The 24104-nt window shown below is 41.7% G+C and overlaps 1 protein-coding gene across 3 annotated transcripts in view; it reads left to right on the top strand.

Annotated features, from left to right (window-relative positions):
• Dcaf8 (DDB1 and CUL4 associated factor 8) overlaps positions 1-24104 on the top strand; it is a 50042-nt gene that overhangs the window by 21026 nt on the left and 4912 nt on the right. For all 3 annotated transcript variants that reach the window (XM_028785705.1, XM_028785707.1, XM_028785706.1), the window contains exons 4-11: positions 5839-6491; positions 7470-7610; positions 9034-9128; positions 13293-13403; positions 19238-19310; positions 19971-20028; positions 20500-20607; positions 22135-22265. In XM_028785705.1, coding sequence (XP_028641538.1) covers positions 5839-6491; positions 7470-7610; positions 9034-9128; positions 13293-13403; positions 19238-19310; positions 19971-20028; positions 20500-20607; positions 22135-22265 — 1370 coding nt within the window. The remainder of the gene's footprint in view (positions 1-5838; positions 6492-7469; positions 7611-9033; positions 9129-13292; positions 13404-19237; positions 19311-19970; positions 20029-20499; positions 20608-22134; positions 22266-24104) is intronic.

Below are 24104 nucleotides of genomic sequence, written 5' to 3'. Positions count from 1 at the left end.
AGAGGCCGGAGTGCTCTCTTGTCATTTATTTACCGTCTTTCAAACAAAGGGATGGCATGGCAGTCCTCTCTGAGAAATTGGTTTTCTTCTGAGATTTTTCTCTGTACTGTTGAGTCTTTTTCTATGCATATCCCAGCTCTGAATAATGATGTGGAGGCTTGGATTTATTTACAGTGCTTGTGGCCTTAAGCTAGACTTGCTCCCCAGTTAGCTCTTAACTTACCGTAACCCATTTATACTAATCTCAAGTTCTGCCTTGTGGCTGGTCTTGGTGGCGAATCTCCTATGCCTCTCTTTCCCAGAGTTCCTCTCCAGGAGAGTGTCCTACCTAGTCTCTTGTGCCTTTATTAACAGACATGCCTTTATACATTAGATAAGAGATTATCCCTACATTGTTCAGTTGAGATAAGTCTTGATCAAACAGAACATGGCCCATACCCAGGTGTGATGCTGGGTGTATACCTGTGATCCCAGCACTCAGGAAGTAAACAAGAAAGAGTGTCACAAATGGAGGGAGGTCAGCCTGGTCTACATAAGGAGTTCTAGGCTAACCAGGGCTATATTGGAGACCCTGTCTCAAACAGGCCAGAATCTAAGGCAGATGTGTCGGACACACATTTTTTTAAAAAACATTGTAGAAATTTATTCTTTTCACAATTTCATTCACACATAAAATATATCTTGATCATATCCACCCCTATTTTCCCCATTTCCTCTGACCCCTCTCACATGTCTTTCTCCAACCTTCATATTGTCATTGTCTTTTTTTTTTTTTTTTAATAACACACTAGATTTAGTTTGTGCTTCTAGCAGTCACATGGGTGTGGCACCATCCACAGGAGCGGAGGCAATCTACTAGTTGCTGTACCCCTGAAGAAAAGTGACTCCTTTTCTCCAGGAGCCATCATTTGGCAATAGTTGTTCACTATAGGGCCTCATAAGCACTCCCTCTGGGATCCTAACTGTCTTGTTCTTGTGCTGGTCACGTGCAGGTGACCACAGCTGCTGTGAGTTCATGAGTCCAGTGAATGTCTTGTCCAAAAGAAAACAGTTCTCAGCAGTCCTCCCATTCTCCAGCTCTCATATTCTTTTTTTTTTTTTTCATGAAGGAAATAAATGCTTTATTCATAATCTCATAGAACCAGTTAAAGTTAATAAGAAGGTTCAAAGCCGGGCGGTGGTGGCGCACGCCTTTGATCCCAGCACTTGGGAGGCAGAGGCAGGCAGATTTCTCAGTTCGAGGCCAGCCTGGTCTACAGAGTGAGTTCCAGGACAGCCAGGGCTACACAGAGAAACCCTGTCTCGAAAAACCAAAAAAAAAAAGAAGGTTCAAAGCCCCCTGTAAAAGTTAGTATTCATCCCCTTTGTTTCCATTAAAGCATTGCTGGAGGGATCAAATTCATATTATTTTGTCCTCTGGTTAATTATGGAATGATATAATCTCTTTTAGCTTCACTGAAAGAAAAAAAAGTAGAGTTGTTTCTAAATATTTTTCTTGAGGCTAAGTAATTCTTTGAGTTAAAATCTTCTTCACCTCTCAGAATAGAGGTATGGAAAGACAAAATCAGAAGGAAAAGACAACCTCTTGGGTATTTTTTTTTTCTTTTCTTTTTTTAAATAATTTATTTTTTCTCAAATCGTAATTCATTCATACAGAGGTTATAAACACAGAAAGGCAGGATGTGGGGAAGGGAATGACACTGGAGTTGTGGGTGTTCAGGGGGAATACAGATATCTTTCAGAACTGAGTGAAGGTTCAGGGGACAAGTCACTATGATTCTGCCTATGACTCGCTTGTCCTTATCTAAGTTGGTATTGTCTGCCAAGGCTACCTATTTACAAGGTCTATGACTACTTAGGCTTGTAAATTTCCACAAAAGCTACCTGTTTACATTAGCTTATAGCCATCTGTTTGAATGTTTTTCCACTGAGACCCAAGACTTGGTGTTAGTATACATATATGACAGGCCTATTGCTGATTTTAGGCCTATGGCTGATTTTAGGCCTTCAGTGGGTAAGCAGGGCTGCCCCTGACATCTCCTCCCTTCTCTAAGTATAGAAGGGCTGTGGCAATTCTAATCTTGAGAAGGCGGGGATAGAGGCCTGACCTCCAGTACTTGAAGGGGACCTTATAATGGTTCCAGTCCCCCTGTTGTTGTCCAGTGAGGCATGAGGGCCATACCCATCCCGATGTCTTTTTCCTGGAGAGGGGATACTTTTGACATCAACCCCTATGCAGTCAGACTTGTCCCTCAGGGAACCCAGAGAGATTTTTTTTTTTTAAAGATTTATTTATTTTACTTATGAGTACACTGTAGCTGTCTTCAGACACACCAGAAGAGGGCATTAAATCTCATTACGGATGGTTGTGAGCCACCATGTGGTTGCTGGGAATTGAACTCAGGACCTCTGGAAGAGCAGTCAGTGCTCTTAACGCTGAGCCATCTCTCCAGCCCCAGAGAGATATTTTTATCTTTTATTTATATTCCCTTGCAGTGCTTAGCCTCGAAGCCTAAGCAAGAATTCAGATCGCCTGTCAGAGGGGGTTCTGGGTGTCCCCTCTCTGCTTGGTCTAGGGGTAGAAGTCCCCCCTTTTAGGTTGGGTGGAGATGGGTTTTAGAAACACCCTGTATAAAGTAACAACCTCATCTTGAGTCTAGTGATCCTCCATAGCTAACTTATGATAATGTATCTGAATAGGTTTTGCTACCAAATTATTTATCTGTTGTATCACAGAGTTAGTCAGCCTATTTGAGGCTCAGGGACCAGAAGAAATAAGCAAAAAGAACCCAAATAATGTTCCTAAGATGGGAGGAAATAGGGTTGACAACCTTGGAGAGGCTGAAAACCAATTCTTGTACCAGCATTCATCTGTCTCTTTCTCTCTCTGACTTTTCTCAGGGCCTTCACTGACCTATCTCATGCTCTCTTTAACCCTCCTTGTCTTGTCTATGTAAAGGCAACCTTCTTCTTTAAGGGCTGTACACAGTCAAGAGCTGTACACAGCCTTTTCTATTGTAAGAGAGTAAATCAAGTCCAATAAGGATCTTTGCGATTTTAGGAGGTCTCTTCAGGCCGGGCGGTGGTGGCGCACGCCTTTAATCCCAGCACTTGGGAGGCAGAGGCAGGCGGATTTCTGAGTTCGAGGCCAGCCTGGTCTACAGAGTGAGTTCCAGGACAGTCAGGGCTACACAGAGAAACCCTGTCTCGAAAAACCAACCAAACAAACAAAAAAAAAAAAAGGAGGTCTCTTCAGACAGCGAAACGAGGGATTTCTTCAGATTAGTGATGTCAATCTCTAGCTGTTAGACGTTCTTGTCAGTGGCCCTTCAAAGGTCTTAGTAGTATAAGTTCGGAGGCCAGCTTCTGGATTAGAACTACCGCAGACATCACGGGTGATTCATTTTTACCTGGAAAGGAAAAAGAAGGGAATTCTCAGGGAGATTTCTCTTCCCTGAATGTAAATTGTTATTCATCTTATTTATGTTTGGGCCTGGCTTTGTGGGGGTATCTATTTATTTCATTAATCTTTTTGGTAGCTGGTTAGCTGTGCCTTCTGTGGTATCAGACAGGCATATCAATCCTCGGCCCCGTAAGGGAACTGGGTCTGGGCCATTCCCTTTAAGGGTAAGAGGGTCCTTCCCCATATCTGTGGCAAAGTTTTGTTGGTCTCGGTGGTGCCAGAGGCAGTCCAGCTCTTGTATTCTTGCAGCCCCTTTTGTGATAGTCTCTGAGCCTTGATAGGGAGTTTATATAAATGTTCAATTTATGATTAAGTACTGAATAGTCATTTATTCTTAGTGTCTTGACCAATTATAAGTCTGTGTTAACCACGGCTCACAGGAAAAAGAAGGAACACATATTTATGAATATAAACATAGATTTTTTCTTTTTAGAAGGCAGTTTGACATGTCCACTTTTCAGTGAAACAACAATAGGTTTCCCCCTAGGTCTATGACCTTTTGACTAGGTTTATTAGGTGTAATTCCCTCCTATGAAGAATTCCCTTCTGAGCAGCCTCAGGAAGCATTGGTTATCCCTGTGCCTCTATTTCACCAGTGGGCTGTGACCAGTATTGTAGCGTCCATGTTCCAGCATTGCATAAAAGTAGTAGTGGTGTTTTGTTTTTGAGACAGGGTCTTACTATGTATCTTTGCCTGGCTTGGAGTTCACTATATGTAGACCAGGGTAGCCTCAAACTCACAGAGATCCGCCTGCCTTTGCCTCCCAAGTGCTGGGATTAAAGGGATGTGCCACCATGCCTGGCCATTGGTATGTTTTTAAAATTGGGGAAGGGAGGGCCGGGCGGTGGTGGCGCACGCCTTTAATCCCAGCACTTGGGAGGCAGAGGCAGGAGGATTTCTGAGTTCGAGGCCAGCCTGGTCTACAGAGTGAGTTCCAGGACAGCCCGGGCTACACAGAGAAATCCTGTCTCGAAAAACCAAAAAAAAAAAAAAAATTGGGGAAGGGAGATATACTGTATGTGTGGGTGTTTTGCCTGCATGCATGTTTGAGCACCATGTGCCTGTACAAGGTAGTCTCTGGGACTGAGGTGCAGATGCATGTGTAAATGCTGGGAGTCAGACCCAGCTTCTCTGGAACAGCAGTTGGTGTTCTTAGCCGCTGAGCCATCTTAAGCCCATTGGTGTTTCTTCTCACCAAGCACCAACTCTTCTGTTGGCACTGTGCAAACCAACCAGCAAGGAGGGAATGGCCAAGCTAATTCCAGCTTAATTTTTCTGTCCTATAAAGAAACTGTATGGTTTCTTTAGACTTTTACCATCTAGTTTTGGTGGACAGCCAATAGCAATAGCCAGTTTTATTTCGGGGTCATCATCCCTTGACTGTAACCTTCTAGGGAAGTATACCATGATCGGCATTGGGATTTTCATTAATAACTTGTGACTATGAGAAGCTTTTTTTACTCTTACCCAAGCTGGGCATCTCCGTTCGAAAAATTTTATTTTAATTAGCTTACAAAATAGTTTCTATAAGGCTCCTCATGTATTCTTAGTGTTAGTTAACACACCTACTCCCTCCCCTTCCTCACCCAGGCCCCGTCCTTCCTTAACTCTTTAAGGCTCAGTACTGTCTGTCACCCTCTGCTCTCATAGCACATTGGCTCCTGCCCCTCTTAGGGACTCTTTTCACACAAACCCTTCCTAGCTCCCTGACCACTACAGATACTCCAGACTAAACACCCAGATCTAAAATTTTGAAGCTAGGTTCTGCACAAGAGAATACATGCAGAGTTTTCTTTCTGGACCTAAGTTCCCTCGCAAGGCACACTTCTCAGATAGTTAGGATTCCAGTGCTTAGCATCTTTTTTAGTTTTGGGTTTTGTGAGACTTGGTTTTGTGTGTGTGTGTGTATGTGTGTGTGTGTGTGTGTGTGTGTAGACCTGACTAGCCTTGAACTTGGGATAATCTTCCTGTTTCTGCCTTCTGAGTATGGGAATTACCCAGTGTGTATCTCCATCTTGTGCAGCTTTGATTTTAATCTTTTGTCTAAAACAAAGAAACCAAGATTTCCACTCAGAAGTTGCTCCATTCTCCGTGTTTTGAGACATGGAGCCCAGGCTGCCTTAACGTTGCTGAAGATGATTTTGAGCTCTTGGATCCTCCTGCCTCTGTCAACCCAGTACTTGGATTACAGGCATGAGTTAGCATGCCTGCCTAGAGATGATTCTTTATAAGCATTTGGAAAGGAAACATATTTACTAAAATATGTTTCTTGGTCTTAAGTGTAGTTTTTTTAGACCAAGGTGGAAAAATCTTTCTGATAACTGTCCTAATTGCTTTTCCTTATTTTTCTCTGCATCTATCCACTAATGTTCAGGAAGCCTGTCTAGCAGTCCAGAAGAGATGTCTGGAGCTGAAGAGGGGAGGGAAACATCCTCAGGGATTGAAGTAGAGGCATCAGACCTGAGTTTGAGCTTGACTGGGGATGATGGTGGTCCCAACCGCACCAGCACAGAAAGTCGAGGCACAGACACAGAGAGCTCAGGTGAAGAAAAGGACTCTGACAGCATGGAGGACACAGGCCATTATTCCATTAACGATGAAAACCGAGTTCATGACCACTCAGACGAAGAGGAGGAAGAACAACCTCGGCACCGTGTACAGCGCAAACGGGCCAGCCGTGACCAGGATTCATCAGATGACGAGCGAGCACTGGAAGACTGGGTATCTTCTGAGACAACAGCTTTACCCCGACCTCGCTGGCAAGCCCTTCCTGCCCTTCGGGAGCGGGAACTGGGTTCAAGTGCCCGCTTTGTGTATGAGGCTTGTGGAGCAAGAGTCTTTGTACAGCGTTTCCGTCTGCAGCATGGACTTGAGGGCCATACCGGTTGTGTCAATACCTTGCACTTTAACCAGCGTGGCACCTGGCTGGCCAGTGGCAGTGATGACCTGAAGGTCGTAGTGTGGGATTGGGTACGGCGGCAGCCAATACTGGACTTTGAGAGTGGCCACAAAAGTAATGTCTTCCAGGTAAGGCATAGAGTCATAATAGCAACTGAGAAAATCAAGCATTCGGCAGACAATTGCCTAGAGCAGAAGATAGTAACAAGCTGTGGTTGAAATGAGATAGCAGGACTTGATCCAGCTTTGACTCCATAGTAATACACTGAGAGACCCATGGCAGCTTTTTGTTTCCTTGCATGTGAGGACTTTGAAGTTGAATATGGATAGGATTCTTGAAACTCAGAAAGCTGTGTGGCTACAAGGCAGTGTGGTAGAGCGCACAGGTTCCTGAAGCAGACTGCTCAGCTTGCAGATCCTGGCTCTCCTCTCCATGAGTTTGATAATGAATCTGTGCTCTGAGTTTGTGCATCTGTAAGATAGGGCTTGTAACCCGTCTCGTCAGCATGTGCATGCATTGGGAGTGTAGCTCAGTGATACAGCACATACTGAGACGCTTGTGTTCTCTCCCAGTACTGTCAAAGGAAAAGAAAACACAGCTAAGCACGGAGATTTGTTGCTGGCGTTTAATTACATTTGATAAGACCTGGCGAGTAATGATCAGTCTATGGAGTTACTACACCTCCGTCCCATATACCATACTGATAAGTAACTACCGGTCCATAAAGATGGTCTTTTTTCTTTGTCCAACATCCTTTCCAGGTTTCTTTCCTTTTGTGGCAAATTTAGATTTGTTTGGTAGACAACAATTGCCCTTGTTTATTTCTTGCCTTTCTTCCCTGTAATGCATAATTGTAGTTTACCATTCAATTGTAGTTGAATCATATGGTGGTCATCCTTCCAGAGCTATCTGGAATGCACTTTATTATCACAAGTGATTTCCTTTTCCTGGTGGAAGATTGTGGGCTTAAGTATCTGTACACAGAGCAGGAAAGGTGGGCACATCCAGTTGTAGACAGGAAGAAGTGACAGGGGTGGTCCACACATTTCTCTTAGACTCACTTCTAATTTCTTTTATGTTTTTCTCTTTCATTTTTCATATTCCAGGCCAAGTTCCTTCCTAACAGTGGTGACTCGACGCTGGCTATGTGTGCCCGGGATGGGCAGGTCCGAGTTGCAGAACTGTCTGCTACACAATGCTGCAAGAACACCAAGCGTGTGGCCCAGCACAAGGGGGCATCCCACAAGGTAAAGAGTCGTTGTTTCCAAAATGATGAACCCAGGTCCTCTGGATCTCAGCCAGTGCTTTCCTTCCCTTCTCCTGTCGTGTCCACTGTATTGATTGTGTTTACCTGCCTTACTTCAGTACTAGAAGCACTTACTCGACATTTGTTCAGAAGGAAGGAAAAACAGCTGCCCTAACATTTAAGAAAACCAAACATTTAAGAGACCCTCGGCTCCTACAGTTATAGTACTTGGTTGATTATCCCTAGCTCCTGGCTGGGTAGCTGCCTTAGACCTGTAATCCTAGTACTTGGGAAGTTGAGGCAGGATTTCTATGAGATCAGAGCTAGCCTGGGTTATGGAATGAGACTACCTTAAACCCCAAAATAAAAATAAACCTAGCCCCAAGCTAGAGTCATGGTTAGTTGAGAGATCCTTGAGTTCATGTTTCTTTTTTAACCCCCTGAAGTTCATTCTGATTGTTTTTACATCATTGTAGTGGTTCCTAGGTGCTGGTGGTAAAATCCTCGGATGGGGAAACTCCTGATTTTCCTGCTCTCAACTAGTAGCCTAAAACAGTAATGTTATTTGAAGCTTTATTTAGAGCTGTGACTATGGAATAGGTAGTCAAGATGGCAGCCAGTGAGCACTAAGAGCTGCCCAGTGTCTAGATAGGAATTATAGTTTCCATGCTGTGCAAAGGAAGGCTTGAAAAAACATAAAAAATACCCACCTCTTTGATTTTTTTTTTTCTCTAACTTCTTTGATTTTTAAGTCTAGTTCACACCAACTACGTAACACATTTTTAGAGGTAAGATACAGGAACTGAAAAAGAGAGAAACCTGTATATTATTTGCCTGCACGCCTCAAGGTATGGATTTTATTTTAGAATGAACTCTTTTTTTTTTTTCTTTAATTTTTAAAGACAGGGTTTCTATAGTTCTGGCTATCCTGAAACTCAATTTGTAGACCAGGCTGGCCTTGAACTCAGAGATCCACCTGCCTCTAGAGTGCTGGGATTAAAGGTGTATCACCACTGCCCAGTTTAGAGTTAATTCTCAATAGTTGATGTTTTCCTTTGCTGTCTGTTCAGATTCCTTTGGGACTTGGTTAAAATAGCAAATTACCTGTCCTTTTGACCTATATAAAATAAAAATAAAAAAGCTTAAATTATTTCTCTTATGATTTTGTAACGAAGTGTGGAAGTTGGACATTTCACTTGCTCAGACTGTTTTTTTTGAGATATACTCTCACTGTGTGGATTAGGCTGTCCTTGAACTTACAAAGATCCTCCTGCCTCAGTTTCCAAGGGCTGAGATTAAAGGTATAAGCCTACCGTGCCCAGACTACTAAGGCATTTAATTGCTTCCCTTCTTAAAGGTGAGTAAATGAACTAGATTCCCTCTTGATTTTCAGAAACCACATCCTTTCCCTTTCTCTCCTTCAGTTGGCCCTAGAACCAGACTCTCCCTGTACGTTCCTGTCGGCTGGTGAGGATGCCGTCGTCTTTACCATTGACCTGAGACAAGACCGGCCAGCTTCGTAAGTTTAACCATAATACCTTCTTTTGTTTAAGGTTTGTTTTATTTTTATACTTAATCTTAGCCAAAAGGCCTAGAAATGATGACTTACTGTATCTTAAATTTTGTGTATGTGTGTGTGGGGGGGCGGGGGGATATGTACACTTGAATGCAGATGTTCACAGAGAAGTCTGATCCCCTGGAAGCTAGACTTGCAGGTGATTATGAGCCACCCAGTGTGGATATTGAGAACCAAACTCGGGTTCTCTGCAAGAGGAGTATGTGCTCTTAACCATAGTCATGTTTTCTTTACAGAACTGTATTCCTTAACTTTGAAGGTGCTCCCACATGCCGTTGGTGATATCAAACTCTTAGGTTTACCAAAGTATTATAAGAGATAGCTTAAGGTTTTGCAGGGTCCTTACTTCGTGTGGTGGTTTCTTGGCAGTGAAATGCTTAATCTACCTTTATTTCTCAGAGAAAGCTCAGTTTTTATAGGTAGATTTTAATAATTGGATCATCTTCTGTTCTTCATTCACTTAGTTACCTACCATTCAGCTTACCAAAAGAAGCACATTTCTCTACAATCTGGCTTAGAGATATGGTCCTATATATTTTCACATACAGAAAATATATAAAATCACATACAGAAAAAGATAAATCTTGAAAATAAGATTGATGCTACAGTAGGGTTTTGTTATACTATAAGTCTTTTGTACATGGAAGCCCCTTTTTAACTGTAATGCCATAGAAGAACAAAGCACCCTTTTTTATTTACTCTTGGTACATGTTTGTGTATGTGTATTTGCGTGTATGTGATGGTCAGAGCTTTGTAGAGTTGGTTTTCTCCTTCCACCTTTATGTGGGTTCCAGGGATTGAACTCAGGGCACCAGGCTCACACAGCAAGTCCCTTTACCCACTGAGCCATCTCTCTGGTTGAAGAGCACAAATTTTGTGTGGATCCAGGCTTGTCTACATCAAGCCTCAACCCAGTCATTACTGGTTAAGTTACCGTATGTAATCTGAATGTCAGCATCTTTGACTAGATCTCCCCCTCTTTTTACAAGCCCTATAAATATATACAGTGTCTGGTTTTGTTTGTGTTGGCTTTACAGCAGTTACAGCTTAAGAAGCTCAAATAATGAGAACACATGGACAAAACAACAGTGCTCCCTGTTGTCTCTCCCCAGTTTTCTATCTATTGATGACCATTACTTTGAATACCTTTCCAGTCACTTTTGAATATAGTTGTATGTATATGTGTGTGTGCATGGCTCTGTGTGTGTTTGTATGTGTGGATGGCTGTGTGTATGTGTCTGTGTGTGTGTGACTTTTTCCTCCTAATGACTGCTTTTCAATGATCTCTCTTTTTTTTTTTTTTTAAAAAGACAAAGCTTCATGTAGCCCAGGCTTTCTCACAGTTTATTCAAGGATGACTTTAGTTCCTGATGATCCTATGTTTGCCTCACATGTGCTGGGATTACAGATGTGCACCACCATGCCTGCCATTCGTATTCTTTTAATGGGAAGCTGTATAGATTTAAAAAGCAAATCTCATGGTCAGAATAGTTCTAAGGTGGAGTGACTTTGACCGTACAGAAAAAAATACGAAAGTTATTTCTTTACAAAGAAATTTTTGCTGGGCGGTGTTGGTGCACGCCTTTAATCCCAGCACTTGGGAGGCAGAGGCAGGCGGATTTCTGAGTTCGAGGCCAGCCTGGTCTACAGAGTGAGTTCCAGGACAGCCTGGGCTACACAGAGAAACCCTGTCTCGAAAAAACCAAAAAAAAAAAAAAAAAAGAAATTTTTATGGTGCTTGTCTTTTTCTTGTTTCCATTTTCGTTATTCCAAAATGAACAAAAGCTTAAAAGACAAAAGTTGAAGTTTAGATCCTTTATAGTTTCTTGATGTCTTTCCTGTAAGCTTATTAATCTTCACAATATCATATTTGACAAATTGACACTTAGATCTAGGAGAAGGCCTATAAAATTACTCTTAACTGTGGGCTAAATTATGGCTGGTTAGGTAAATTCTTAAAAGGTTTTAAGGTTTCTTTGGTTCTCTTAGGCCATGCCATGAAGGTCATCAGAACCCATCCTTCTGTGTCACAGCAAGTCATGTTGAAACGCTTCCCATTTTGCACATAGCCATCCTAATTAGTCCATCCTCTCCTAATTTGCCTCACATAAGGAGAAAAGGATGCTTTTTTTTTTTTTTTAAAGAATTGTGTTTAGAAAGCAGGAGCTCATTTTCCAATGTGGATGGATTGTTTTAATTTTTAAATTACATTTATCTGTATGTGTACATGCACAATACACATGTGCAGATCAGATGCACATGTGCAGGTGTTACTTTGAGGGAGTTGGTTCTTTTTTTCTACCTTGTGAATCGTAAGGATCAAACTCAGGTTGTCAGGCTTGCCTTTACCCACTGAGTCATCTTTCCAGCACTCATTTTTTTAAAAACAATAAGCCTTTGTTTGCTTATTTATATGTACGACATTCGTGCCGAGGTGTGCACGTGAAAGTCAGAGGACAGTTTGAGGGAGTCTGCTCTCCTTCTTCCTTGGCTTGAACTAGGTTGTTTTTCCTGGCAGTGAGCCCACTTACCCTGGAGCTGTTTGCCAGCTTTCCATCTTATTTTTTAAGATGGTCTCACTGAATTTGGGCTCACCAAATTGGCAAGACTTAACTGGGCAGCAGGTTTCGGGGTCACCCTCTGTCTGCCTCCACAGCACTAGGGTTAGAGGTGCGCATCTTCATGTCAAGCCTTATCTTTTTTTTTTTTTTTTCCCTAAAAATTGGGAGATAGCCGCTGCTCTCCCAGACGTTCTAGCTCACTGTAGCTGCAATTCTTCTTCCAGCACTCCCTGTATCTCTAGGTGCTTGGTTAACAAAGGCACAGTGCACTCACACACACGCTGTTAGCTTACATTGATGTTTTTAAATTTTACTTTATTACGTGTATGGATATTTGCCTGCATGTATGTCTGTGTACCACATATGTGCAGTGCTCCAGGGGACCAGAAAGGGACCACCATGTTGTTGCTGGTAATCCAACTCAGGTTCTCTGGAAGAGCCAGTGCTCTTCACCACTGAGCTATCTCTCCAGCCCTAGCTTTCATGTATTGTACAAAATGATAGATTTTTATTGCATATAATACAGTTTGTTTATTATCACCTCTAGATTCTTCTCTTTACCCCTAAGACATCTTCCTTTTCCTTACAGTCTTCCTTATGTTTCTTTCTTTGTTTTCTTTTTTTTTTTTTTTAAGATTTTATTTATTTTATATATGTGAGTATGCTATAGCTGTCTTTAGGCACACCAGAAGAGGGCATCGGATCCCATCACAGCTGGTCGTGAGCCACCATGTGGTTGTTGGGAATTGAACTTAGGACCTCTGGAAGAGCAGTCAGTGTTCTTAAACCAGCTCTCCGGCTCCCTAGATCTTCTCTTTTTTTAAAAGACAAGTCTCATGTCCTTTAGATAGCCGAGGAGGACTTCAGCTCCAGTTTTCCCTTCTTGGTTTCTGAGTACTGGATCACAGCCGAGTCCACCTATGCAGATGAGGTGGTGCTAAGGATTGACGTCATGGCCGTGCTTCAGCTGAGGCCAAATGCTGGGATTGTAGACAGGCCACTGTGACAGCCTCCTCACTCTCCTGTTGTGCTTCCCATTCCCCATCCGCTGTGTGGAAGAAAGCATGTGTGATGGCTTTATGACTCTGGCTCAATTACTTACCACGATGATTACCACCAGCCTATGCTCTTCAAACAACACTAGAACATTTCTTCATGTTTCTCCCCAGTCCTCAGAATAGCATACTGCAGTTTCTTATTTTGTAATTGAGAATAGAACAAAACAAAAAGCACCTCCTTGTTTGGGTACAGATTAGAGTTTGATTTCTTACTAGCCATGTCTGCATTTACTCTGTTGATTTTTTTTTCTACTTTTCATGACTTTCTTGGATCCTTTAGGGTTTTTGTTGTTGGTGTTGGTTTTGTTTTTGTTTTTGAGACATTTCTCTGTAGCCCAGACTGGCCTTGAAGTCACTATAGGCCATGCTGGCCCTGAATTCAGGTAGTGAATCTCTTAAGTGCTGTGATTACAGATCTGAGCTGCCATGCTGAGCTCCATCTGGGTCTTTTGGAGAATATAACTGTTTGCTTTTTATACTTTTTGAAGGAAACTAGTGGTGACAAAAGAAAAGGAGAAGAAAGTGGGGTTGTATACAATCTATGTGAACCCTGCCAATACCCACCAGTTTGCAGTTGGTGGAAGAGATCAGTATGTAAGGTGAGTTCAACAGTCTTTTGTATGTTTGAGACTTAGGATACATTGTATGTTGCCAGATGCTCCCCAGTGCTAAGTTAGAAATTGTAGGAGTCCATTAAGTACTATGTTGAACTTTTTACCCATTTGGGAATGCTTAATCACCTTCTGAGACATTCTGTTCCCTGTTACAACAACCTGAGGAACTTCATGTTGTTTTCAAAATTATTCTATTTTTATGTGCATGAGTGTTTTGTCTGCATTTGTGTAACTGGGCACCATGTTCATGAGTGGTATTTGAGGAAGCCAGAAGAGAGAGAGCATTGGTGCTTTGCCATCTTTCGAGTCCTGGGATTATGTTTTAAAGTAATTACCACATTTTAAAGAATGATGAAATTGTCCCACATAGTGCTAAGACATAAACCCATGTGTACCTTCCACTATTTTCCTATATAAATGAACATTGTAGTAACAGTATTTTCAGATAATTTTCAATTTAATTTTTGTATTAATCTGTGTGGATGTGATACAGTAGATGAGGATATGTATGTCATAGTGCATGTGGAAGTCAGGAGACAGCTCTGGAGTCAGCTCTGTCCTTAACACTTGTTACAGGACTCAAACTCAGTTTGTGAGGCCGGCATCCTTGAGCAGCAAGTGTGTTCACCCAGTTAACCATCTTGACAGTGCCTCACTAGCAGTTGTGATCCGTGGTTGGATTTAGAAGGAATTTGCCTTAGGGAACACTCTGTAACTGAGAGGTGTTGCTTCTGTTGTTCTGAACCACTGTTCTTTATCTGTAGTAACATCTTTGTTACTGTGAACATCTGTTTTTAACCCTGGTTATTGAGACGTCCTCAGGGAAAACACATCATTCTTTCAGTCCCCACTGCACCAGTTGTTTTCCTTCTGACCTGCATTTCCTAGCTCGCCAGATGCTATATTTCAACTATATTTCTTTGGGATTGTCAGTTTGAAAAAGGAGGGATGGCATGATTAGAAGAATGGTGTTTGCTTTTTCTGTTCTGCTGGTAGTTGAAATCTTTTTTTTGTAATGAGAGTACATATTTGTAACTGTTGTGGAGTTACTTGTGTTAGAATCATGAGATAAGTTTTCAGAAAACATATGGCTTCCCTTGTTCAAGAGTTTTGGACAGTTTGTTGCTCTTTCAAAATTTGGGTTTTTTTTTTATTCACTAGTCTTTAAATATAGCAATATTTTATATGTTTATATTGTGTGTATGAGTCTTTTGCCTGCATGTATATATGTGTACATTATGTGTGTGCCTGGCACCCACATTGGCTAGAAGAGGGCTGTGGATCTCCTGGAAATGGAGTTGTGGGTGGTTGTGAGCTGCCATGTGGGTCCTTGGGAGTTCTTAGCCGTCGGCACAATTCTTTAGTCCCCTTACTATTTTTATATAAGATGCTGTTGATCAAAAAGGCTGTTGTCAGAACTTTCTGGGCTAAACTCCATACAGTCACTGAACTTCTAGTTGGGATTTTTTTTTTTTCCTAGAAGAAATAAGTTGCTTGAAAAGTCTCTGTTATGAAGAATTTAACCACAGGGATCAGGATGTTTAAACAGTAATGGATAAGTTGACTTACTTGAAGATCTTAATAAAGTTCCAGTGCCCTATTTCACAGCTTATAATTTCCCAAAGGTAAAAGTAAGGCTGAGAATTGTTTTTAGCATTTCAGTGCACAAAGGAATAGAGTACTCAGATCTTTTCTTTTGTTAACTTCAATGTTTTTGGTCTTTTTGTCCCCCCCTAGTGTCTCAGCAGATGGCAGCCAGTTTACTTGACGGGGTACATACACATTTTGAGCTACACTCACTAATTCTGCGTGAGCAGAGTCCTTTTGGTACCCAGGTCTTCTCTGATGCTGTACTCATCTCAGCGCCTCTGACACTTCTTCAGTTTAGCTTATTGAATGGTGTTGAAATTGCTTATTTTGTGGTATAAATTTGTAAACATTTATACCAACTACTTCATTTGGTATAATAACACCATTGCTTTTACTAAAGGAATTCCTACAGTTTTCTTTCAAGAAAGAAACAAGGAATATAGAGAAATAGCCTGTTCAGCTTCAAGACTTCACATAATTATTGCTGGATTTTATTTTAGGGTTGTGAAAAAGCATTTGAAGGCAGGTTTAGGGAGACATACTTTTTTATCTAAAGCCAAAACAGACAAAAGGAAAAGAAATCTAACAAGTGGAAAGAAGAGAAATCAGCAGCTGGAGACAGTATGAGTGTGAGTTCCAAAGATGAACCTGTATCCATTGACATGGAGGAGTGCGGTGGGAGCAGCCGTCCACCGTGGCTGAATCCCTGGATTGGATCCCTAGCACTAGAAAGAAGAGAGTAAATACTCAGAATCCTTTGGTTACCACCAGTTGGTAGTCTGATTGGTTGTCTTGTAAACTTACTGCTGTAAGATTTGAGAGGCCTTGGTTCATAAGGCACAGTTGGTAGATAGTGCCCCTATTCTTAGATTGAGAGTAACACATTGGAAGAACATCAGGGTAAGGTCAAATAGGGGTAAGGGGTCTAGGTAACAAGTCAGAGATTACTTGAAAGCTTACAGAGAGAGCTGCGTATAGGCTTTGAGAAGGATGCTAGGGAGATGGTTTAGTTGATAAAGGTACTTCCCATACAAGCGTGAGGACTTGAGTTTAGATCCTTAGCACTCTCATAGAGATAGGTGGGCATTGTGGCAGACACCTGTAATGACAGCACTGGATAGGTACAGACAGGCAAATCCCTGGGGCTTGCTGTCTGAACTGGCAAGCCCCAGGTTCAGAAAATATTTGGAAAATTTGCATTCATCTTTTTAATACCACTGTCTTTTTCAGGACCTGGTAAACTGTGCTGATCCTTTTATTCTTCTTTTGTTTTTTTCTTTAAACAAAGTTTTACAACTTAGTGGTTAGAATGAAATGCCACTTTTTTAGAGAACCACAGTTCAATTCCTATCACCCAAGTCGAGTAGCTCACAACTGCCTGTAATTCTAGCTCTAGGGATCCAGTCCCCTCGCCTGAAGGATCCGGTACCCTTGCCTCTGTAGGCACCTGCATTCATATACTCATACTCACATAGAGGCATACATACATGCATAAGTAAAGATCTTTTTTAAAAAATAAAGTTTTACTGGAACATAGCCATGACAATCATTTGCATATAAGTATCCCTTAAAAAGTGAAGAGCAAAGAATATTGGGTACTAAGGACCCCACAGTGTTCGTACACACAGACCATCCATGGGCCTTGAGTATTTAGTATTTTTCACTAATTACTGACTTACTGAATTTGTGCGATGGTGGTGGTGGTTTGTTTTGTTTTGACAGCATCTCACTGTAGTCCTGACTGGAGGGATCTTCCTGTCTTTGCCTCCTGAGTTCTAACATTAACGGCATGTACTGTCATGCCTGGAAATTTACTGAACTTTTTAAATAAGTTAGTGGCATTTAAGCTCTGTTGGATTTACATTTTTTAAAGAGCTGTTAATTTAAACTTAAGAGGAAAAAAAATGACAGTTGATAAACTTATGTGGGAGTAATATAACCATTTTCCTGGGTATTCTCTTTATGCAGAATGTTTAGATATTGCCAGGAATATATCGATTCATTTATTTAGCATCTGCGGTATAGGAAAATATGTAAGTTATATGTAACTTACATAGTATTATTCAAGTGACTAATTATTAAACTCAAGTCAAACTAAAACATACTGGAAAACATTTCACTATGTTGTAGTTTTTGTTAGTGTACAGAAAGTATTAAAGACAGCTGGGTAATTAGTATTGGAGATAAAAGCACAATAAAGGGAGAGGTATGGCAGTAAGTGGTGACGATGTATGGTGCAGGAAACATGGAAGAGGCTTGCTTGCTTTTTTTAAATTTTGAGACAGTGTCTTATGTAGTTCAGGCTTGCCTGTGCTTGTGTAGTTGCTGCTGGCTGTAAACTCTTACTCCTGTCTTTATGTCCCCAGTGCTAGGATTGGAAGTGTGGGCCACCGCTGTAACTTGATCATAGACGTGTTGTTGCCTTTGGCTTGTTAGTCGTGTAATGTGTAGGGTCTTAAGGAAGCTATAGGCAGCCGTCCTAAGAAGTTTGTTGCCTTTGGCTTGTTAGTCGTGTAATGTGTAGGGTCTTAAGGAAGCTATAGGCAGCCGTCCTAAGAAGTTTGAACTTTCTTTTCCAGTAAAGTGTTCAGAAATGAGTGAAGAGATTTAAGTGGGGAACGTGTATGACATTTTGCATTTTGGATACAACATGATGGCAGCATAAGCAGGAAAATCAGAAGATGTAGGCAGAATATGATGGCGGGAAGTGGGAAGAGCAGATACAACCAAAACAGCACACCCAGGGAGAGGAACTGGCAAGAAGTAAATTAGTTATAAGAGACAGAAAATACCCAAGAAGGAGTGGGAGATGGACATGGTAGAAAACACATTGAATATACGTATGAAATTGTCAAAGAATTCTTAAAAATAAGCATCTTAACGTAAGAGAGAGATGGTGCATGAACAAGCTGATATCTGATTTGGCCATTTGTGTTAAGGATAGTGTCACTGACAGACTGAAGGGACAGGGATAGATTTAGAAAGGGTGTAGTTTTGGAAGGAAAATGAGTTTGATTTTGGGCAGCCTATTATTACAGTATCTGTTGAGTAGATATAAGTCTACAGCACAGAGTAAGAGACACGGATTTAAAGTAGATTTCCAGATGTCAGAAGATGTGGTAGCTAAAGCATGATAATGGAATTTTATCATCAAAAGAAAGGACAGTAACTTCCCCTGATTTATAGGATGTATTTGAACCTCTCCATAGTACTGAACCTGGAAGGTACTGTGTGTGTGTGTGTGTGTGTCTCGGTCTCTGCCTCTCACATAAACCTGTGGATGTTTATAAATTAGGCACAGTGGTTGATTAGCAGCAATGACAAATAGTAAAATAGAATACTAAAGAAATACTATAATGAAAGTTATTTAAAACTAGTATATTGTTTTTCTGGATTTTTTCATTCAGTGTTTTAACTGTAGTTGACTATAGATAACTTCAGGAGAGTGGTGGTTTGGTGGTAGTTTTTGTGGCTTATGAGAGAGAAAACTAGCCAAAAGAAGTAAAAGGAAGGGGGGATGGAGCAATGGCTCAGCAGTCATGAACACTATATCTTCTTCTAGAGGACCTGGGTCCAGTTTGCTGTACTCATATGGCAGCTCATAACCATCTAAAGTCTCAGGAGATCAGGTGCCCTCTTCTGACCTTTGCAGCTCTCCACTTACACATGTGATGCACAGATACATACATGCAGCCAAAACACTCATACACAAAAATAAAAAAATTTAAAGGCCTATTGCCTTTATATAAAGCACGGCCTCTGTCCATGAGTGATAAATGCTTTGAGATAAGTAACTATATATAAAAAGTATAATGTTAGTTGCTTCAGTGAAAATGAACTGTAAATGGGGCCTAAGAGGTAGATAGTTCAGCCCATAAAGTGCCCATCTCTGAGACACAGAGCCTGAGTTTGATCCCCAGGACACACTTAAACACGTGGAAACTGGTACTGCAGGTAGAGCTGGAGAAGGAAGGAGACACAGGAGGACCCCTGGGACTTACTTGCCAGCCAGTCTAGTCTAATTGGTGATCTCCAGGGCAATGAGAAATCCTGTTGGCAAAGGATTTGGAAAATATCTGGATGAGGTAGAGTTTGGAAATGGATTGAAGAGGGGAACACCTTTGCTAAAAAGAATAAACCAAAGGCTTGATGAGGGAAGAGCTTTTGTCTTACAACTCTGCAGGGGATCACTTTGTAAATTTTGACACTGATTGCTTCTTTCATTATAGGATTTATGACCAGAGAAAAATTGATGAGAATGAGAACAATGGTGTCCTGAAAAAATTCTGTCCTCACCACTTGGTAAGATTTACGAAGGGCAGTGGCTCCTGGCCTCCTTGACTCCATCCTGAGCTGTTTTCAAACTTACTGGCCATAACGTGAAGAGATTTTTTTGTTTGTTTGTTTTTTGTTTTTGTTTTTTCGAGACGGGGTTTCTCTATATATCTCTGGCTGTCCTGGAACTCACTCTGTAGACCAGGCTGGCCTCGAACTCAGAAATCCGCCTGCCTCTGCCTCCCAAGTGCTGGGATCAAAGGTGTGCACCACCACTGCCCGACAAGAGATTTTAATCAGACAGATTTTACTCCTGGCTTTCTCACTTAAAAAGTTTTATGGTCTTAGGCAGCCAGTTGACCTTTGTTAGTCTAATGTTCTCAGCAACAAAATGGAGATTTGCCGCATCATGATGTAGCCTAATGAGATAACGTGGGTGGAATAGCCAGCACCCTAAAGAAAACCAAGACAGGGCCTCAGTAAGACTCTGCTACTCTACTGAAGTGGATATATTTCCTCAGTTATACACCACACTCGCCCGCTCACCCCTCCCTCTACCTCTTTCTATATCTCTCTCTGTCTTTGGGAAAAGATTTAGAGGAGTTTCTAGAAAAACCTATTCCTGAAGGTGGTATAACAAATGGGGTAGGGGTGGGGGTACCAGTCACTGTCTGCTCCTTATTGCAGGTGAACAGTGAGTCCAAAGCAAACATCACCTGTCTTGTGTACAGCCACGACGGCACAGGTACGTGTGCAGGGCCTAGCTCCTAGACTGGCATGCCTCTGTCTAGGGAGCTGCTGAGCCAGTGAGGCATGTGCCCTCCAGTGCTCACCACTGTACTGTAACTCTAACTGAAACCGCTGGGAAGAGTTGCTGATGGTGAGCATATAGTGGGAGACTAGCAGACAACCCTTGGGAACGCTGCCAGTGATGTTTCACAGGCTTGTCCTTGACGTCTTTGATTCATTAGTAAGTTAAGGGTGTGATCTCCTCAGTGTTCTATTACCCTGGGCTGCTGATATGTTCATCATAGACCCTATGTAAGCTTACATGCCTGCTGTTCCAAACTAAGTAAGATGGATGCTATATCTGGGTACTTAAGAGGATGCACTGCCTACAAGAGACTTCATCCTAGACAATCTCCCATCCCTCAAACCTCTTGGTTCCTGCACTTTTCAGCCTTTGCCTTCATTGCTATGTTTTTGTTCTTGGCAGAGCTCCTGGCCAGTTACAATGATGAAGACATTTACCTTTTCAACTCTTCTCACAGTGATGGGGCCCAGTATATTAAGAGATATAAAGGTCATAGAAATAATGCTACAGGTCAGTCTGCCTTCCTGTTTCTGTGACCCAAGTCACAGTGACAACCCACATTATCTTATTACCATTGTGTAAGTGGGAGTTACCTAAGTAGGCTGCCTGTGTCAACTTGGGCAGTGAGAGGTTGTCCCTAGTTGGGCTGGAATTTTCTTCTTTTCAGTGTGATTCAGGAGCTTTCAGTAGCCTCTTGACTGCAGTGATGTTGCCACCGTTGGGTTTAAGCATGAAGCTAGACTTGTTTGTTTTCTGTAATTGTAAGTACTGTAGAGTAGGCACAGAGGTCCTTTAAGAAAGCCATGGAAAGCTGCAGTGCTGAATTACATATAATGTGGGTAAGAATTTACCTTACTTTACTTTACTTTAGAGGGAGAGAAAGGAATGATTCTTTTGAATAAAGCAAAGTAGGAGGAATAGTGGTAGTATCTGGCCTGTTTGCAATGAAGTGTGGCTTTTGAGTTCTGTGTCTGGTTCTCAAACATTGGGGCTCACTAGACCCACCTCAGTCTTAGAGCACTGACGCTTACATCCTCCCACACGCATTGTATTTAGTTGGTGCTGGATGCAGCTGGAGCATCCTGATTTTTTAAAAAGCATCCTAACTGGTTCTAATGTAGAGAAGGTAAAGAATTCCTGCACTTGTTGGTCCCACTCCTCTTAGCTACATGTCATCATTTGATCTGGAACCCCTAGTAACCTTTACTACTTCTCTCAAACAGGTAAGAAGGAAAGAGGGGCAGGGGTCTGTATTTGGATTTCATTATGTGGGCAAGCAAAAGGAAAAGTATTGGTGTTGTGGCCAATATGTGGGACTGGCTTTAATAGGTGGACTCTTATTACTGACGAATTCTAAAGACTGGGGCGCTTTTACTTAGTTCTGTGGTGACTCTTGTTCACGTCCTTCTGGTGCACATTACTATGCCATATGCTTGTCAGTCTCAGATCAACTGATGACTGAGTACCAATAAATACATATTAAGGAGGCTGAAGAGATGGCTCAGCAATTAAGAGCACTGGCTGTCCTTCCAAAGGACTCGGGTTCAATTCCCAGCACCCACATGGCAGCTCACAACTATCTGTAAATCCAGTTCCAGGATATCTGACACCCTCACACAGACATACATGCAGGCAGAACACCAACGTACATAAAAATAAATTATTTTAAAAAGTTAGAAGTAAATAAAAATACATGCCAAGAGTAATCTTAGGGCCCAGGGTGGGCAGAGCTGCAATTACAGATAGGCTGTTATTTTGAGGCCTACACTTGATAAAGTATAAATGAAGCAGACTGTTGTCGGGCACAGCAGACTCCTGCACCTGATAGAGCACTTGGAGAGAATGCAAATACTCTCTGGAACTAGTGTGATTGTAAAAATTGTCTCTCTCACATACTCTTTGTTTTATAGCAATGAAAAGAATTATTTGGCATTCAGCTGACTCAGAGTTTGTGAATTACTAAATTCTCAGTGAGGTAAATAAATACAGGCTTAGTGCCAAGTCTTGTGTGGTTTCTTCCCTCATTTATCATTTCAGTAAAAGGCGTCAATTTCTATGGCCCCAAGAGTGAGTTTGTGGTGAGCGGTAGTGACTGTGGGCACATCTTCCTCTGGGAGAAGTCATCTTGCCAGATCATTCAGTTCATGGAAGGGGACAAGGGAGGTGTGGTAAGTATGCTGTGCTGGACTGGCTGTCCCCTAGTTTCTCAGGTCAATAAGGTAGGTCTGTAGCTACATGGTACCATGTTTCAGAGTTCCACATAGCTAAACTAGAGGTATTATGCCTCGATGGCGCTGAGATTTTGATGGAATACTTTATTCCTTCCTTCTGCCCTTATAAAGAGTTTCAGGAAGAATTTATAGCTTGGGCAGAATTCTTTAGCATGGACTTTTTCCACAAAAGAAAACCTTAGTTGGGAACAAACCTTCCTGTACAATGTCAAAACAAGATGTTTCTGTGCCTTGTCTTTTTAAGTAAGGTAAGCAGTGACCTTGGCTGATTCCTGGATCAACAGATAAAAGCTAGATGCACATTTATTTTTAATTATTTTAGAAGAAACATTTTAAACATTTGGGGAAATAAGAGCAAGGTTTGTAAGTTACATAACATGGTATTCAATATTAAACTTATTTAATGTACTATTTAAGAGAATATTCTTGTACTTAACAGATGCATGCTGTACTTAGAGATAAAGTGCCATGCCTGTTAAATGGACACAGATATACCTAATGTACCTGTATATTTATAGAAAGGAAAGAAAATTTGTCTTGGAGAGAACAGCTGAGTAGCCTGCTAGGTAATATGGTCACATTATTGTCCGCCTGGCCTTTGAAATTCGAAAGCACCTTCTGTATTAATGATCAAGAAAGAATCAAGAAAATCAAGTTAAGGACTGAGGAGTGATCTGCTCTTGTGATGTATCTCCATTACCATGTATCTCCCCTCCAGTATCAGGAGAGAGTTAAGGGTTTTGAGCCACTGAAGAAAGGGAAGAGACAATTTGGGAGATTCCACTTTACTGATTATCCAGGATGGCCTTGGTTACATAAATCCTCTAAGAAATGGCTAGAGCTGCTTGGCCTCTCGTCGTTTTCAGTCTTCCAAGCTGGAACTTAAGAGCCCAGCTATGACTCGATGATGCTTACCAGAGAAGGAGTTTAGAGTTGAAAGTGCTTCCTTGGCAGTCAGGGTCCCATTTCTTCTTGTTTCCTTGGTCTGCTTCTGAGGATATTTGATATTGCACTCTGGTTTCCTCTAAATTGTTTGGACCTAAGACAGAGATTATGTCTTCTATAGCCTGAATGTAACAGGCTCCCTACTTCAGTTTCATTCCTTCAGAGTTCCTGCCTCTGTCACCTGTAGGTAACAAGTTCAAAACATTGGAGTCTTAATAAAAGTTCTGCAGTTCACACATAATAAGTCCAGAAGGACTGGTGAGTCTTTCTGGATCCTAAAATGTTGTCTTGAGAAGCAAAGCATTCTGCTGGCCAGTGTACTTCCAGCTTGGCTGGGACCAGGTTTGTTGGTTAATCCAGTGCTCGGTGGGGAAGAACATCTATTTGGGATGGTTAGATCCTAGGTCAAAGTTTTTATGATTTTTAAGAGATGTAGTGATGACCCCTGAAGAGGGTTTCTTTACCTGTTCTTGCCTTTGTGTGAGCAGAGTGATCCCTATGACTCTTACCTAGTTCTCACTGAGATCATTTGGTTTGGTTACAACCCTCCAGCAGTGGAGGTTACCAGGCTCCAGTCTAGGCACAGATAATGAAGCATCCTAGATCATAAAGTAGAATGTTAGCATCAGAGGATCTTAGACGTCATTGCCCGCCTTGCCCAGGTCTCCTAATTCTTGTTGTGGGATCCTTTCTTTGTTCCCATTCATCTTCACAGGAACAAGAGTGGAAGATGATGCCAAAGAGCAACTCGTTAGCTCTCCCAGGAGCACTTCAGTGCTCTGTCCCATCCATCCCCACACCCCTCGCCCAGTCTTCTAAGGCCAGAGTTCT

Source organism: Grammomys surdaster, unplaced genomic scaffold (genome assembly GCF_004785775.1).
Source record: "Grammomys surdaster isolate TR1022 unplaced genomic scaffold, NIH_TR_1.0 125341, whole genome shotgun sequence".
NCBI lineage: Eukaryota > Metazoa > Chordata > Mammalia > Rodentia > Muridae > Grammomys > Grammomys surdaster.
The sequence above is the reverse complement of the archived record's forward strand: the minus strand, read 5'-3'. Positions and strand labels throughout refer to the sequence as shown.